This window comes from Euprymna scolopes, chromosome 6 (genome assembly GCF_053919585.1).
Source record: "Euprymna scolopes isolate OS-2025 chromosome 6, ASM5391958v1, whole genome shotgun sequence".
NCBI classification, from domain to species: Eukaryota; Metazoa; Mollusca; class Cephalopoda; order Sepiida; family Sepiolidae; genus Euprymna; species Euprymna scolopes.
This window is the reverse complement of record NC_136487.1, coordinates 126,356,823-126,376,628: the sequence shown is the minus strand read 5'-3', so window position 1 is coordinate 126,376,628 and position 19,806 is coordinate 126,356,823. Positions and strand designations below refer to the sequence as shown.

At 31.2% G+C, this 19,806-nt stretch overlaps 1 protein-coding gene across 2 annotated transcripts in view; it reads right to left on the bottom strand.

The window, feature by feature from the left end:
• LOC145277944 (guanine nucleotide-binding protein G(s) subunit alpha-like) overlaps window positions 1-19,806 on the bottom strand; it is a 458,077-nt gene that overhangs the window by 372,119 nt on the left and 66,152 nt on the right. For both annotated transcript variants that reach the window (XM_080130029.1, XM_080130030.1), the window contains exons 2-4: window positions 15,673-15,802; window positions 11,439-11,514; window positions 10,398-10,452 (exon numbers count right to left, since the gene is read on the bottom strand). In XM_080130029.1, the coding sequence (XP_079986155.1) occupies window positions 10,398-10,452; window positions 11,439-11,514; window positions 15,673-15,802 (261 nt within the window). The remainder of the gene's footprint in view (window positions 1-10,397; window positions 10,453-11,438; window positions 11,515-15,672; window positions 15,803-19,806) is intronic.

The window sequence follows — 19,806 nt, the reverse complement described above, 5'->3', positions numbered from 1 at the left end:
TTTTGTTTGTGTATACTGTATGGGAAGTTATTTTGGTTTTTGGTATTTTTTACGACCTGCCTCAGCGTAGTATAAACACCCCCAACAACCCCTCCATGTTAAGAACGGCTTTCGGAGTAAACACCCGTAACCTCCCCATGTTAAGAACGGTTTTCGATGTTGCGAGTGTTTATTCCAAAGGTCGTTCTTAACATGATGAGGTTGGGGGTGTTTATTCCGAAAGCTGTTCTGAACATAAGGTTGAGTGTTTATTCCGAAAGCCGTTCTTAACATTATGAGGTTGGGAGTGTTTATTCTGAAAGACGTTTTTAAGATGAGGAGGTTGGGAATGCTTATTCCAAAAGCCGGTCTTAACATGGGAAGTTGGGGTGTTTATATTATTATTGGGAGAAGAAGCGCAACTCTGTCCTTTCTTTTCTTTTTAAACTCTTTTCCTTTCTTCCCCCACTTCCAATTTTTACCGTCTGCTCGCCCGCGTCTCTTTTTGTTCACTCGATAAAATCCGGCGGTTACCATTGTGCGGCGTGCGCTGGGCGATGTCGAGCGAGACTCACAGAAAAACGGGGTTTAAACTGCAGAAGTACTGATAAAATATTTATAAAAATAAAATAAGAGAACACGAAAATAAATAAATGACGAACCTGTACGAGAGTGCCCACCCCCTAGAAATGAGTGTTTTTCACTGTTTTTTTTTAAGCTTTTTTTCTGATGATTATCATAGATTATAGACTTAAGTATCATATTAGCAGAAAAAATGTTGAAAAAAATAAATTTAATGACTTTTAAGAAGGGGGTTCACTTTCTCGTTATAACTTTCTAATCACGTGAGACGTCAGTAAATAAATGGACAGTAAATCAAGTAGCAACAAGTAGAACGTTATAACGAGAAAGTGAACCCCCATCTTAAACATTGTTTTTTTTTTTTCAAAATTTTTTAGCTAATATGATCCTTAAGTCTAATCTTAATGATAAACGTCGGAAGAAACTTCTTTTTTTTTTTTTTTTTTTTTTTTTTTTTAAAAGTAAAATATGAATTTTTAGGGGGTGGGCACACTCATACAGGTCAGAAAAAAAATGGCAAAACTGCAGTTTAATTCGCCGGAACTAGTTTTTATTTTCATTTATGAATCCTTTTTATATATGAAAAAATACATTCCATATATATATATCATTTGTAGACATTTATGCTGACGACACTACCATTTATGGTAGCACATCTAAGACAGTAAACGACCAAGTTCTCTCCAGTTCTCTCTCCTCTGATCTTGAGCATGTGGTACAATGGGGAAAGGAGTGGCTGGTTACTTTTAATGCCTCTAAAACCAAGCTTCTCTCTTTACATCATCAACATTCTGATCCACATCTGGCATCAATTGAAATGAATGGCTCTCGTCTTCAGGAGGCCTCAAGTTTTGACAAGCTTCTGGGCTTGACCATTACTCCTGATCTTAAATGGAACATGTACATCAAATCTGTTGCCAAGGCCGCTGGAAAAATGGTGGGATCTTTCTATCGATCTGGTAGATATCTCACTGCTGATGCAATTCTCTATCTATATAAGAGCCAGGTACGTCCAAGGATGGAATACTGTTGCCACATCTGGGCAGGAGCTGCTAGAAAGGACTTGTCCTGCCTTGATAGAATTCAAAATAGACTTCGTAGCCTCGTAGGAGATGTCCTTTTCTCTTCCCTGCAACCTCTATCTCACAGAAGAGATGTTGCGAGTTTGTCTCTGATGTATAGTTATTTTCATGGAAAGTGTTTGACTGAGCTTCAGTCTATGGCCCCCCCCTCGCCTAACTTTCACAAGAAACACTCGTCTAGCTGTAAACACTATCAATAATTCCCCCCACTTTGTATCTGTGCCTAAACCTAAACGTAGATTCCATGAACAAAGCTTCTTTCTTAGAACCTGCACGCCTGTGGAATTGTCTTCCGTTTTCCTGCTTTCCGGCTGACTACAATATGGTTGTCTTCAAGTCTAACGTAAATAAGTTCTTGATGAGCCGTTCCATATAAGTTATCAAATTTACCAAATTTTCATTACTAATGATTACTATATTGTCCAATTTCTACTGTACACTCTTATCCTTGAGTGGCCTTTTGGCCTTGATAATGTGGTGATGCCTTTGTAAAAAAAAAAAAAAAAAAAAATTTCCGAAGGTTATATTTTATTTGTGCAGTACAAATATATTTATTTTGAAATATAGAATGTTACATTTTATTGGTACATTTTAAATATGATTTATTTTTAAATATTATTGCTAAATTTTTTTAACAATTCGTTATTTGTTTTCTGTTGTAATACTTCTTTACTTTACTGAATTTGTTTTAAATTATCAGAAAAAAATATGTTTAAAAAGAAACATTCATTTTGGATTGTCATCCTTTTTGTTAGCTCTTTCAAAAATTGAAACAAAAAATATTTCCGCCGAGTTAAAGTACACCTGTGCCCTAAAAATTGTAAATATTTTGCTAAGTTCTTCACCCGGGCAACGCCAAGTAATTAATAAGTAAAAAAAAAAAAAAAAAAAAAAAATGGTGTGGCTGTGGGAAATTCGAAAGCGCTTATTTCTGGTTAGAATTACAGTTTTGTAAATCCAAGAATTATGGTTTATCTTGCGTTTTAAAGACAATTAGTGTAATAAAATAGAGATGATGATTTATTTTAGTGTCATGAGGATAACAATTGGTTGTACGAAGTATAGATTTTAGTATTTTTTTAATTCCCAAATGGTCGCCATTTTGGAAATATAAAAAATGGTTACTCGTTCTGTCCGGCGTCACGATTTCAAAAACTAAATAATTGGCACAAGACTATGAGAAATAAACTCAGTAAGAAAAAATTCGGTGCTAATGCACTTACTGATCCGCGCTATTTTTTAAAATCGTATTTCCAAGTTTAATCAAAGTTTTATATGTTTTTTTTTATTATTCAATTGTAAGGTTAACACCCTCCCCATGTTAAGAATGGCTTAGTTATTATTTCAGCACGGATCAATAAGTGCATGACTCATGCACTGCATGAGTACCAAAACTTCATTTTAAATTTACATACGCCAACAAACACTTTAATTAGAAAATTAGGTTGCACTAAAGTTATTTCTTAAAAAAAAAAAAAAAAATCTCGCGATGTGTGTGTGGGGGGTGGCATGATAAAAGTGCTATTTTGTTTTTGTTTTAAATATTAAAAATTAGAATTGTTTCGGGGGGGGGGGGGGGCAACGACGGAACTAAATGCGACATCGCTATTGACCACACCAAAAGAAGCTATTTAAAAAATGTTTGCAAAAAAATCCGCAAATCAAATTAAACAAAATTAGAAGGATATTATTAAGGTCATACAACAAAATAGAGTCTATATTTGTAAGCAGAGAAAATTGCCAGATTTGATTACTTGAAAGAACGGCCAAGCAGAAAATTTAAGTCGCGGAATTTGGCGAATTCTTTAGCCAGAGACTCATCATCATCGTCATACACGAAAAAGAATTGTTTTAAACAATGCAAAGTTAGGAAATCATCGAAATTTAAATGAAAAAAATATTTTATTTAGTTATGTCAAAAATGAAGCAATCTTTCCAGACCAGGAAAAACTCCAATACAAAATACATACTTACAAAAAAAAATAGAATGCGAAAAATCTAACGTGAATTTTTAGATATTAAAAATACACGCAACTGATGCTGACGGTTGTTAAGAACAACATATACATGACTAATTAAATATTAGCTGAGAGAGCTGGTGGGGAAAATTGTATAAAATATAAAAAAAATAGAAGGTATTTAATATTTCTGAATTATTAAAAAGCGAAAAAAAAAAACTTTAAATAAGAAAAAAAAAGAGGTGGGAGGGAGAGAAAAGAGAGGAATACGATTTTTGTTTTGAGAATGCCGACTTTTAGAAGAAGATAATTTTTTTTTCCTTTTTCTTAAATGAAGCCATGGTCTTTTCTTTTCTTTTCTTTTTTCGAAACATTTCAAAAACGAAGACGCGAGCGAATGACTGCGTTAGGTCCGCCATATTTTCGCGACCACCGCCATATTGAAAATCATTATGGCTTATGGCGGCCGGGCCGAGCGTACGCGTGCGTAAATCTCTGTGTGTATATGAGTAAAATTACACGCTTTCTGCTCTAATAATAGGGGCGAATTAGATAAAAAGGGGAACCAGAGGAAAGGATTAATATGTCAGGGGAGCGGGGGTAGATTCTGGATAAATGCTATTAATAAACTGGTTTGGCTTTTAACTGGTGTCTACAGACGATTAAAACATTCCGAAAAAAAAAAACAATCTACAAGTGAATGCATACAAACGTTCTTTAGAAATCAAACATACATACGCATAGTTACACAGATTTGAGAATATACACACGCACACCTTCAACTAAACAAACTGAAATTCGACTTAATTTTTAAAAACGCAGAAAAATCTTTATGATGTACATACCCGTCCCTGAGCGAAGATGTCATATTTCAAAAATTTATGTAAATTAATCAATTAGTTTTTTTGGTGCTAATGCAGAGAGTGCCGCCGCGCTATTTTTTTAATCGTATTTCCTAGTTTAATTTAAGTTTTTTTTTTTATTATTCAATTGTACCTATTTACTATGCCTCCCCACGGGACAGAGTTAGACACCAGGGTCGTTTTTTAACGTGGAGAAAAGGTACAAAAATAAAAATTGTCTCAGTCGTGAAGGATTTTTCCTCCACCGAAAGAGAACAAGAAATGGAAGTGCAGCCTGAAGAACAGATACTACACTTTGATCTTGACCAAAAATGTAAAAATAGGTACAAAACACCTTCCCCTCCTCATGTTAAGTATGGCTTAAATAAAAACGTTATTATTTACGTCCGGATCACTCTCTGCACTAGTACCGTTTTTTTATATATAGAAAATAATTTATTTACAATAGGTCGAATTGAGTTGCCGGTAAATTTTTACGACTTTATTATAAACACCCCAACCTCCCCAAGTTAAGAACGGCTTTTGGAATAAACACCCCCAACCTCGAAAATCGTTCTTAACATAGGGAGGTTTAAGGGGGGTATTCCGAAAGCCGTTCTTAATATAGGGTGTGAGGAAGTGTTTATACTACACTTAGGTTGTAAAAAAAAATACCTAGTTGCCTCCCCCTTATTTATAAAAAAATCTCGAATTGTAATAAAATTTGTTTATCTTAGTTTTAAAACTACTTAATTTTTTGAATATGAAATCTTCATTCCGTGTTGGGTACGTACGTCATAAAGATCTATTATGACTTTTTTTTTATATAATTCTAAATCAAAATCAAAAACCGGCGAGACAGTAAATAAACACCAATTAGGTGAACACATACAAACACAGGCGTACTACAACACAGACAAGCAAATAAATAAACACTCTGGAAAATACAAACATATATATAAGACCAAAGTAAAATTTAATGGTCATCATTAGATCGTGAGTGTATTATATTTCTAAAATTACATCGGTATTACGGGAGAGGCCGCGTGAAGGTTGCCAACACCCTAAGTGAAAGTGATTCAAACACCCAGATTGTCATTCCGTATCGTTAACCACCCAATGGTGGGAACTGATAGGATCAATGGTTATGAAAGCGGACTTATCATTTTTTATAAGTATTTGATTATTTTTTTTTTTTTTATTGTGTTTAAAAAATGAAATCTTAAAGTGAATATCTAAAAGAAAAAAAAAGTATTTTTACACGTGAAAAGAGTTATAATGAAACATGTTTTCGCGGCAGCTACGGAAATTCATCTAAATTTGAAATTTAATTATAACAACCCATTGAAAGATAAATATTAGTTTTCTGTGGCTATTTTAAAGATAATTAGTAAAGTCTTATAATATACTGAATTTAAAAAAAAAAAAAGAAAGAAAACACTGTTTTTATTAAAAAAAAAAAATATTGCTTAATTATTTGAAAAGAGCGAGCTGTCACAGACAACATCTTTTGCTGAATCAAAACAAACGAAAAGGTGACGCGTAAAATTTATATAAAAGCTCAAAATGTAAAAAATTCAATTTTATTTTTTGAATTTATAGAGAAATTGTAACATTATTATACTTTAATTTACGTATTTTTATATTAAAAATATATTAATACAGTTTATCCTATTTTGTTGTTATAAAAAGGAAGTGCTTATTTTTCAATACAATAAAGATTTTATGAAGATTGAACTTAAGTTAAGTTCAATCTTCATAAAATCTTTAAGTTACTTAACTCTGTATTAGTTTTAAGTTCGGGGACATTTTTAACAACAGCTAATAGTATTTTATTGGTTAAAAAATCTTTTCAGCATTTGAGAATTTTTATTAAAAATTCTCAAATGCTGAAAAGATTGATGGAATCTGTTTATCAATGTTTTCCCTTCGAATTTGAAATAACTTTTGTAAAATGCCTACAGCAGCGTCAATAACGATTATTATGATATTGTCCCTTTGACTACTGCACACTCTTTAACCCTTATCCTCGAATGGCCTCTGGACCTTGATAAGTGGTGATTAAAAAAAAAAACATACTTTACATGACTACTCGATTTAAACGTGCCGTATCGATAAATTAAATTAATCCTTATTCTTTATTAAAGTAGAAGTGCATTTTAAGCGAAAAGAAAAGTTAAAATCACCAGTTACACTGATAATTGACTCATTGAAAAAAAATAAGCTAAAACAACATTTCATTAATAATTAAATCGAATACGACGAGTGGGATGCAAATCCTGTCGTCTTTATTTATTTATTTATTTATTTAATAAAAAAAAAATAATAATAATAATAATAAAATAAAAAATATAATATATATATATTTTTTTTTTACAATGTTGCCCGTCCGTACTTCTCCAAATTAGTAGAAATAATCTTTTTTCTTTTTTTTTTTTTTTTTTTTTTTTTTTTTTACTATTTTCAAGATTATAAAAAAAATTCTTATGCTGTCGTTTATACATTCAGGAAAATATTATATTTTTGCAGGAACTTGTTATTAAAATCACATGAAATATTTTTTACAATTATATAATTTTTTGGTGAAAATATTGAATAAACAATGCTTAATTTAATGATAATATCGCTAGTTCAAGAAATTAATTTTTCTTTTATTAACACAGACTTTAGGGGCTTTTTTTCGTAATGTTTCTGAAATATATATTTTTTTTAATTGTTTTAACATCTACAATGCTTTATTTTCATAAAAAGCAAAATAAATTCAAATGTTTTTTAGTACTTAAAATTATAATTTAAGTAAACTTGTTTTTTTATATAAGATATATTTTCACTAAGATTTTTAAAAAATAATAATGGGTTCATTATATTCTGTGATCGTTAATAAATATTGATAATTTCATTAAAATTACCTGAATTTTTCAGTGAAGAGAGGGGTCAAAACGTTTATACATTTTCGGGATCGTCCATTCATTTTGCATGTAGCTAAGGCATGCTAGGAGAAACCACGTGCATTAAAACAAATACTCATTCTAGGAGAGAACTGTAATGCCTACTAGATGCTATCCTCCAGTGTTTAAGGTCTCTCTATACAAGGGTTTATCAGGACAACCTGGCATGAGGATACTTTCCTCTCCAAGTAAACCCTGACTAAATATAAATAATAAAATAATATAAAATAAGATATCGCTATAGCCAACTTACACTGGCCTTTAAGAGGAATGGTGCATCTCTCCCAAGTGATGTTACCTCAAGTAACAGCACGAAGCCGTATACTTCACCACACTAGATAAATTCTTGTTCTGGAATTCAGTAAGACCAAAAAATCACAACAAAGATATACTATAACTAGGGCTGTGACAACAGCATATTCTTTTCATTCTTTTGTCTTTTGAGTATATATCCGTTAATATCTCATATGTTTTTATATAGACGGATGTGATTCTCGGTTGATTAAGTGTGTCAGTGTCAGATATATACCCGAGAGTAAAGACAATGAAAAGAATATTCTGTTGTCACAGCCCTAACTATAACATATTTAAATGGTCAATTGTGGAGAGGAAAATTATGTTCTCAACTTTTTTACTAACTCAGAGTTTGAGAGGAGAACATTATTATTGGAATATTCGAATATCTAATATAGAGATCAAGTGTTAGTTCTAGGAAGTAGAACCCTTGATTTATGAGAACTTTAACTGAAGTAAACTGAAACACCTGCAAAGAGAGAAAAAGGGGAAAACTACACATTGGGAAAATACAAACAAATATAAACTCACACTAGAAAAAAACAGATATTAGAGCACATACAATAACCTTAGAACTAATATTAGAACATATTTATACACACACTATCTGCACAAAGGAGCATGAGTTATGGGTCTCTCAGAGATTGACTATCGTGAGCATTGGACAATATCTTATGAGCTCCCAAACTCAAACCTAAAAATAGTGCACGAATACCATGAAACAAGATCTAGCAGAACAACATCCATGATAAAACTGCCCAAGTATTTTGGACAAGACTGTCTTACAAATGAGACAGAATCAGAAAACAAGTCTGCTACAGAAATAACCAAAAAGAATTGCCAAAAATATACAAAGAACCTATAAAAGACTGGAAGAATGGGTCCACCAACAGCATACCAACTATTTTCTGGATGAATTCACCCAGGACTATATAAATGAAGAAAACTCGATAGACTGGCTGAAAAGAGGATCGCTCCACAAACATCAGATCAAGGCTTGTGGTCTAATCAATGACAGCAAGTGCAGGTTCTGCCATACAGAAGTAGTGTGAGCCACCTGACATTCAACTGTAAGATTCTGCTAGCGTATGACTGTTATAAAACTGGACACAATGGAGTATGTAAATATACCCACTGAACGATCTGTAAAAAGTTGAATATCGAATGCAGCAACAAATCCTGGGAATATATACGAGAAAGAACAGTCAGAAATAAGTCATACATCATCCATTATCCAATTTCTACAGCAATGTACCAAGAAAACAGAACCATAAAACCTGACATAGTGATATGGGACAGACAAGGAGAAAGAAGCAACCTTAGCAGAAGTTAGTGCCCTTGATGATGCTGGGTTAAACAGCATTAAAAGGGAAAAGATAATTAAATACCAAGGTCTTATGTATGATATGAAAAGAAACTGGAATCTTAAGAAAATCGCTATCATTCCAGTTATTATAGGAGCAACTGGAATCATGGAAAAGAATTTTAAAAACTATCCGGCAAATACACCTGGTGAACCAAGTGCAAAAGAGATTGAAACAATTGCACTTAAAGGGACGGTTAGAATCTTAAAAAGATCTCTCAGTTGGAATATCTGAGTTAGTAGGTGAATGTTTGGCATACGGTTCGATGCTCTATCCCCAGCTTGAACAAACTGATAAGAAAATTAAAAAAAAGAATAAACAAGCACACACACACACACCATCTTAAACTACACAAACATACATCCAATAAAAGAGGCCAGACAATCTTTATCTTTATCTAAACAAAACGAGTTTCTGTTTAATTCTTACATCCTCTTATGTTAATGTTTTTGTTGTTTTTATGACACAATTTACTATAAAAAGAGTAAAGCCATCCCTACTCTCATTTCCACACACACACACACACACATTATATATATATATATATATATATATATATATATATATATATATATATATCAGGATATAAACATTCGGAATTATGAAATGTTGAAAAATGTTGGGGAAAAAGAGTTTTATGGATTTTTAAAAAATAATTGCAAAGAAGTTCTTATTAAGAACAATTAACCACTGTAAACATATATTAAAAAAAAGCGAAAAATTGGTGCTATTGTACTATAAGAACTGTTAGAATATTTGCCTAATTCAATTGGTTTTCTCACAAATTTAGAATAGAAAAGATTATTTATCTTAAATTTTATTTCTTATGCTTAAAGAAAAATATAATTTACTTTTTAAAGTGTTGAAAATTGAACTTTAATTCAATATTTTAATCCCTGTAATGCACGTTGTTTTTTTTTTCTTCTTTTTTCTTACAGCCAAAATATTACTTTGTAAAATTGTTATCATACACAGCAAAAACCAACTTTAAAAAAATATAATTTTTTACACATTAAAATAACGAAATTTGAAAGCAAAAAACAGAAATGAAAATGTCGATGATGTAATAAGAAATTTTCTGTAAAAATATGCCTATTGTCATTCATGAAACATTGGAATAAAACTTCAACTATACATACATTAAAAAATCAAAAATAAATAAAATCTTATTTTGGGGGAAAGAAATACAATTTAAGTCTAATTAATTTTATAAAAAATTTGAGAGAAATAGGTGTAATATTCTAATATTCTATATACTATAATTTAACTGGAAAATATTTCATTGTATTTTGATATTTTTAATAATTTTTCTTTTGTAATTTAAACTTTTTTCTTTTAAACTACTTACCAAAATTGCATCTCTGATATTTCGCTTAATATATTCAATTTTCTGTCTCCTCTCCCTGGAAAAGAAATTTAAATAGTTTTTAGTATTGACACCAGAAAGATAATAAATAGCTTAACTATTAAATAAGCCTTAAACTTAATTTTTTTATTTAAAAAAAAAAATGAATTATGCATCAAGAACTATGGCACCATGTTTTTTTCCTTTTGTTTTTGTACATCAATTTATTATAGACATCACATTTTGATTTTTTTCTTCCTCCCCAACTAAACAAGTGAACATACATATGAAAAAAATAAATTAAAATATGATAGTGAAATAAAATAAAACAGCTAAAAACTAATTAACATTTTTGATTTAATTTTATGACTTTCCCCCACTTTCCCCCCCACAGTAAGTTTTTTTTCCTTTTTTTTTCTTTCATTTCTTCCTGGTGAAATTAGATCTCAATATCCTAAAAATAGCTGGTAAAAGTTTTAAGAATAAATAAAATAAACCGATACACCTCAGACTTTAGAGTCGGAGTTCACTAACATAAAATGATCACCCAGTTTTTGACTAGTAACCGAACACCCCCTTTTTATTTTTATATTGTGATTAGCAGCACCCCAACTGTATATTTTAGCAGAAAAAAAGTGGTTCTTAAAACATGATCTACATCAACCCCAACACTAATTCTAAGTCTGAGATGTAAATAAAATAAGAAAAAAAAAAACGGTGTGGTAATACATTTTGGAAATACAAAAATGGTTACTCGTTCTGATAACACTTTCTGTTCAAGAAGTTGGTGATCATTTTAAGTTACGTTCGTGACCCCTCCCCCACTTACATATTTTATATATCAATATTTAAGAATCTTTTCCAGGTATTTTCAGAATATTGATGAGTCAGAGGAAAAAAATAGAATAGAATTTTATTTTCTGTTGACGGTGTGGGAAAAAAATGTGACCATTTTTTTAATATGTTGAATTATATTCACTTAGTTTCACAGAATCGGGTTAGTAAATAAATAATAAAAATAATTAATTAAATTGTTTCACTTACTCTGGACCAAATCCACCATCAACATGTAAAATCCTCATTTGTTTGACAATTGTAGATTTGCCCGACTCTCCGGCACCTAGATTAAGAAAAACAGAATAACTTCAAACATTATAAGTACTTGTTTTTGTTTTTTGTTTTGTTTTGATTTTTTATCGTATGTTAATTTTTAAAAAACGATAGTCGTAATATTAATTTAAACCTCCATTTATCAATTTGGACATTTTTATTAATAAATATACATTTAAACCCTTACTTATAAAGCTTGAAATTCAAGAGAATAAAGAGGAATTTAAAGTAATAATTATAATGATATATAAATAATATTATTGATATCACAGCTGATGGCGGTAAAGAAAACTACGTCAGTTTGATAGATCAGATTAACACACAAGCAAGCATACACACCAACTATATATATATATGATATATAATATATAAAATAAACATCGGCTTTATATATATATATATATATATATATATATATATATATATATATAGCCGGTGTTTATTTGATATAATACACATATATAACACATAAATCACATACCTGTTTATATATATATATATATATATATATATATATATATATATATATATATATATATATATATATATATATGTATAGATACAGCATATATATATATATATATATATATATATATCTCACGCATACAATATATACATATGGCATATATCACATATGTACATTTATGTCACAGATATTGTATATCACATATATATATATATAGAGAGAGAGAGAGACCACATCTGCCTGTATATCACATCAATTGGACATTATATATATATATATATATATATATATAATCACATGTATCTCATATGTACATGTATATTTTATTACATATGTATATATACATAATACATACATCACACGTATATATACACTACATGTAGGCATATATATTACACATATATCTGTATAATTATCACACATGTATGTTTACGTATGTATATATATATATATCATTTGAAATGTATATGTATCAATATCATATGAATCTGTAACGCATATATAAAGTATATGCATATTTATATCATATACACACATACATATAAATATACATTTATATACATACACACATAAACATACATATACAGATATACACTCATACGTACGTACATACATACATACATACATACATACATACATACACACACATATATTTAATTATTATAGTAAATAATTATATATTTATATATATACTAGGTTAAAGATATTCTAGAGTGATAACTAGGGCTGTGACAACAGCATATTCTTTTCATTGTTTTGACTCTTTAGTATATATCAGTTAATATTTTATATGTTTTTTTTATGAAGACGGGTGTGGTTCTCGGTTGATTAAGTGTGTCTGTGTCGGCTATATACCCGAGAGTAAAAAGAATGAAAAGAATATTCTGTTGTCATAGCCCTAGTGATAACTAATGGATTTAACGAGGTTATTAAGCGTGTTCAATAACAGAAGAACAAGATATATTTTTATTAAACAAATTTACATGGTCGCGACACTGGACATGCTAATGTTTCAGACAAATGGTCGGTTAAAACTAGAAGTCCTCGTCAGGCGACTTAATAAATTGTTACTTTACACAGAAGAAACCAGTCCTTAAATTTAAGGATTTTAACCGACCGATTTTTTGCCCAAAATATATTATTATTATTATTATTATTATTATTATTATAAACAAATTACATGGTCACGACACTGAACATGCTAATATTTTGTATCTTTAACCTGATATATATATACACACACACCTTGTATTTGTTTTACATACGCTTTTATATGTCGCTACACATTCATGAGTATGTTTTGGTCAGCCAGTTACAAGTAACTAGAAACCTCTTCGGACGATCGCTTATACAAAAGTTAAGTCCGTAGTCATATATACACACACATATGTATGTACACATATATACACAGACATGCAATGAATGCACACACATGCATATACAAACACATATATGTGCAAATATATACATACAAATATGTACCTATATACGCCTATATAGCTATATACATATATATATATATACCTTTATACACATACATAAATACATAAAAATATGTTTACATAAATATGTACATATACACATAAATATACAAGTATGTATGCACATATTTACACGTACACATATATAAATAAATACACACAGATATATGTACATAAATATATACACATATATATACATATATATATACTCACATATACATACGTATATAATCACAAATGTACATACACACACGTATATATACGCATGTACACACACATGCGTACGCACATATATACAAACATATATTCATATAAAAACATATACACGTATATACTTATCAACACATATTCGCATTCAACATACACACACGCACACGTATTCATATATACACATACTACATCTATAGCTATAGCACATACACACATATACGTATCTTTACATACACATCAATGCCGGAATAGCCGGTCGTTATTTATTTATTTCAATAGACGTCGTACATACAATAGACTTCACAGTTCAAAGAAAAATGTCGATGTCAGTGTTGGCCGCCTTGACACTTATGTTACTTTTTGTAATAATGAAGTCGGTCATAAAGTAAGGGGTCATTTTTAGTAATATCGGTAATGAAAATATGACCCCCGACTTTTGGAATGGATGGATATTATTATGTATACACGTCCTTTTTTTTTTTCTTTTGGCGATAATGGCAATTTATCTGTATATGTCACGTTTTAAAAATGATTGGGGGAAAAAATTCGTCGGTTGTGTAATAAATAAGATTTTGTCAATTCATAGTTAACAAATGAAGAGACCGACATATAGGCGTTCATCTTTTCTAGACTGACATCTTCTTGCGTATGTTTGTTTATGCGAATGATGTTGCATCGATCTAAGAAAGTCAATTAAAAATAGACTTTCTTTTTATTTTGATGGGACTAATGCTTTGTTTAATTGCGGTACAAAGGCTGTGACCGCAAACAAAATTATTAAAATAAGTTAGAAAATGTATTTATTGTAGTAATATGTCAAAGCATGTCGGCCGTCGTCTGACTAACACAAGTGGAAAATGACTATAAAGAGGGGGATCGTATTTACAAGTGAATTTTGTTAGATAATGATCCCCGACTTTTCGTCTAGCCGTTTTTGTACGAGTCTTTCAAGAGGAGGTGCAGGCAGGTCTACTTGCTACAATAATAACTTACACACACACACACACACAGAGTTATATATATATATATATATATATATATATATATATATATATATATATAGTAAACAGTTTTATTTTAAACAAACGTCTTACTGCATAAATATTCGCTTTTATTATAACAGTTGGTCTGATGAGATTTTATCATTTTGGCTTTAATAGAAACATACACGCACTTGTATAACAAGATATGTTTGTATAAATAAAAAAAAAACTATACTGAATAAATAACCGGCTCTACTTATGATTGAGCACTATTATATAAACCCAGTAAGATTCATACTCCCGTAGCTATATATATATATATATATATATATATATATATATATATATATATATTATGTGTGTGTGTGTGTGTGTGTGTGTGTGTAACAGGTATATATATTTATTGTTTCGGTAATTATTTCAATGGTGATTGGTGCTCAATGCATGAGTACAGCTTACTAGAAGTAATATACGTATGACAACTGCAATGAGCTACATACAAACGGTGGTGTATCATTCCATCGAAGGAATACTTTAGCTTGACGAATTCCTTCAATGGAATGGAACACAAACGTTTGTGTAGCTAACTTGTCATAGGTATATGTTTTAATATTTATATAAGTAGTTAATAACATATATGTGTGTGTGTAGTCAATAAAATATAACACACACACACACACACGTATATGTAAATAGTTAATAATCACGTATACATTTATATCTGTGTGCGTGTGTGCGTATACACACACACATACATGATTACTAGCTGTTTATTTGTATATGTGTGCGTTTGTGTAAGTGAGTGCACTTATAGTAGAGAAATACACAACTCTTTCTGTCATTTATATAGGAGAAAGTTGTATATTTGTCTAATCTAAGTAAATGACAATTTAAGCCGTGTTTTTAATTGACGTCTCTGTTGTTAAAGGGAAGGATGCAAATGGGGGAGGTAATACATTTAAACCATCAGAAGCGTAATAAATAAATAAAAAAAGAGAGAAGCAATAAAAAAAAAAACACACACTGACCTAATAACAAGAGTCTATGCGTAGATCTATAGACCTGTTTATCCTTTTGAAGTTGTTTTTCAATTTTCTTGTTTTGTTCTTTTCGTAACTTATCATCCTCATCCTCCCTGGTTCGCCGGAAACACCCCATCTTGGAGAAAAAGAACAAGGAATTCAGTTTGCTGGCTTTATGTGATCGTCCTCAACAGAAAAAATATAATTTAAAACAAGGGAGACAGTCCGCGTTTGTAGGAGCTTTTTTCTAAAATCTCCTCGCCGTCGATGCTAGGTGTAGCAGTCAAGCAATGGTGGGTGCCGGTAGGAGGTAATGACATTACCGTGGTGGGAACGGGAGGAGGGGCAAGAGGAGACGGAAAGGCTTGTCGTGGGAGGAGAGAGGTTGAGCGACGAAGAAAGAGGGGGAGACTAAGAATGACAAGAAGAAGAAGAAGAAAGAGAGAAGAATAACAAAAGAAAGAGAAACGGAGAGGCGAGGAGAGAGAGAAAGAGTATGAACGAAAAAGAAAGAGAGGGAGAGAGATAGAGAGAGAGAGATACTTAGTTTTAAGTCCAGATACGAAAACACTCTTAGTTGAAATGGAGACGCGATTATTTTGCTAAAAGACTGGGTGAGTTTAGCTTGCGTTATTGCATTAAGAGTCTGCTAAAGGAAAAGACTGAGAGTGCCTATATACTTCCCTCCCCAAGAGGGCGAAGGTCGTTTTTTGTTTTTTTTTTAATGTAGTAAATCCGGCTCCTCCTAAAAAAGATACACTGGATTGAAACAAAAGAAAATTCTCCATTCGAGAGGGATATCTCCTCCTCCTTCGACCGAGAACAGGACAGATACTGCACATTGATCCTGGCGGTTGGGAAAGACCGTGATGGGGGATTATTATTGAAGTCTGTTTTAATTTGGAGATAATGACGGTTATTTGAGGGTGTGTCAACCATGCTCCCTCTCTCGCTTTCCTTCTCTTTCTCTCCTTATGAACCATTTTGGCCATTTCCAGGAAGAGGGCGATTTGACCGTTGTCAGTGAGAACTGTTGAAGTCTGAGTGAAAATGGAATTTCGTTATGTCACGCTGTCCATCAATAATAGCTTCAATTGTAGAAAGCAAAGGTTATTAGCTATTTTGGGATTAATTTCTATTTGTAGGCCTTTACGTTTCAGCTGGTCAAATCTGGAAAATGTTTCAAAAGAAAAAAAAAATTGAGAATCAGCATAAATCTACCATTCCGGATTCAACTAATCAGAACAAAACAAAACTTGGATTATTCGCACTTGGTTGTTATTTTATTTTTCACAACGTTTCGACCAATGTAACCCGATCTTCTTCAGGTGATTTTTTTTTTCCAGAATAGCCAACAAAACAAAAAAGGAGGGAACAAAAAATAAATACAAAATAAACTAATGTTACCAAAGGCAAGCTAAGTTACTTTTCTGCCTACCTGGATATGTTTTGTGTATTAACTTAATTTAAAGTAGTTTATTAATTAATTAAAAATTAATTGATTAATTAATTAAAAAAGAACAAAGGTAGTGTAATGTCTGTCGAGTCAGAATGAAAAACAAAATGATAATTTCATTCGAGCCATAGTCGAGTCTCGATAATTACTTAAAAATAGAAAATCAAACAAAATTTTTCTAGAAACACATAAACTAAATGTCAACGATTGTGAGAAAATGTAATGTTCTACCAGTATTTGATTAATTTTCGGATGTTTACGCAAAGAAGATACCGTGCTATATATATATTTTTATGGTATTTACAAGTTTTGCGGTTGCTTTTGTTTATTAAATTGTTAGATGAAAGTACGGAATAGTTACAAAACACTCCTCCGCGTTAAGAATTGGTTTCTAAATAATAACGTTTATTATTTCAGCACGGAACAAATTTTCGATTTATGAGCGATTATCAAGACTCGACTCTGGTTCGAATGAGATTACCATTTTGCTTTCCGTTCTAACTCGACAGGCCGCTTTATACTGCCTTCATTTTTAATTAAAAGGGTAAGTTAAAACACAAAAAAATTATCCAAGTAGGTAGAAGAAGAGTAACTTAGTCTGCCTTTGGTAACATTTGTTTGTTGTGTATTTACTTTTTTTTTTTTTTTTTTTTTTTACACCTTTTTTCCTTCGTATTATTTGAATTTATCGGACTACTGTTCTCATCTTGAGTGATTTTCACAACGTTTCGGTCGATTGTAATCCGTGGCGCACTGGCGCAGTTGTTAGAGTATTTGGAAAAATCAATTGTAAAAGTGATATTCTCCTGAAGATTAAAGGTTTGATTCTCAGTGTAGGCGACCAAAAAATACAAGTGCGGGTTACTTAGGATCTCTAATCCTTTTCTGCTGACGCAACAAGAACATGACTCCGTGAAGTAAATAAAAGGTTCCGTTCGAAATTCCGTCCAGCTTACATCGACCAAAAAGTTGTGAAAATAACACTCAAGATGAGAACAGTAATCTGATCAATCAAATAATACGAATAATCAGTCCTCATCTCAAAATTCAGAAACTTTTTTTTTTTTTTCCTTTGATGATTATTCTGGAAAATCAACGTTTTTCTTAACTTAATCTTTCTATCACACTCGGGAGCCCACGCGGAACTTGGAACGGCGGACCGGCACTTATTTAGTCCACGGGGCAGATTAACTGAAGGAAAGGATTCTGTTAGATGTTCCATGTTTAACAGAAAGATTTGCAAGTTGAAAAAAAAATTACAGAAGAATGCACCTGAATATGGTTAAATGTTACATCGGTCGAAACGTGGCGAAAAGAATAACAATATAGAGAATAATAGTCGTCCGAATAATAGAAATTATCAATCTTCATCTAAAAAAAAAACGAAACATAACATCTAAAGCGCTCTTCACACACACACACACACACACACACACACACACACACACACACACACACAGAGTCATCAACAGATAACTATTTAGTTGCATCTGCATCACAGTTCCTCAGTGTAACTTGACATAATGAAGTGTAGTATCTGTTCTTCAGATGCTGCATTGCTGCACTTCAATTTCTTGTTCTCTGTCAGTGGAGGAGAAATCCTTCACAACTGAGACAATTTTTATTTTTGTTCCTTTTCTCCACATTAAAAAACGACCCCTGGTGTCTAACTCTGTCCCGCGGGGAGGCATTGTAAACAGGAACTAGACATAATGAGTCAGGATCAAAGTGTAGAATCTGTTCTTCAGATCTACACTTCAATTTCTTGTTCTCTGTCAGTGGAAGAGAAATCCTTCACGACAATTTTTATTTTTGTTCCTTTTCTCCACATTAAAAAACGACCCTGGTGTCAAACTCTGCCCCGTGGGGAGGCATTGTAAATAGGAACTAGACATAATGAGTGTTTCAAGCTGAGAATCGAAACCCGACCACTTGTAGTCAGCAATATCGTACACTCACTACGGAAAGTAAGAAAAAATGGTTTACATTACCGATTACCGAAATAACTTTATTCTAATTAGGAAAAATAATTATTTTTGCTTTACTCTGAGTGAAATATGTTACTTAGTTGTAGTATCTATTTGTTTGTTTATTCATGTTCTATGGTTTTCGTATTCTGAAACTACATTAGCAAAAGTTCTTGAATAAGTACTATATTTAATTTGGATCAAATTGAGTGCAATAATATCGTGGGATCTGTGTTCGCGCGGTAGATCTATTAAAGTTAAATGTGACTTTTTTATTTGAAAATATTAGAAACAACATAAATAAAAATAGAAATGTTAATTAGGGGTTCAAAGCTTGGATCAGGAGGAGTTTACAGGAGTCTTTATTCATTCTCTGAAAACGTATAAATTTATAAAAAATATATAAATTTATAGAAATTTGTTTTAATGTTATTTAACTTATATCCACTTTTAACTAATCAGTATCCATCCAACAACGAAAATTGAATGTCAAAAATGTGGAAAAAGGGTCATATGATGTCATACATACGGTTTTGCAGTAATTTCAAAAGTTCACCGCCATAGATTAACAGAAAAATCTTTATTTTTATGTATTAAAAGTAGTTTTATGTTTTTTCATTAATTATTACTACTTTATATTATTATTATTATTAAATGAGAAATCATTTCAAGTTTTTTTATAACGTACGTATTCGTGACCTAACAAAAATGGCACAT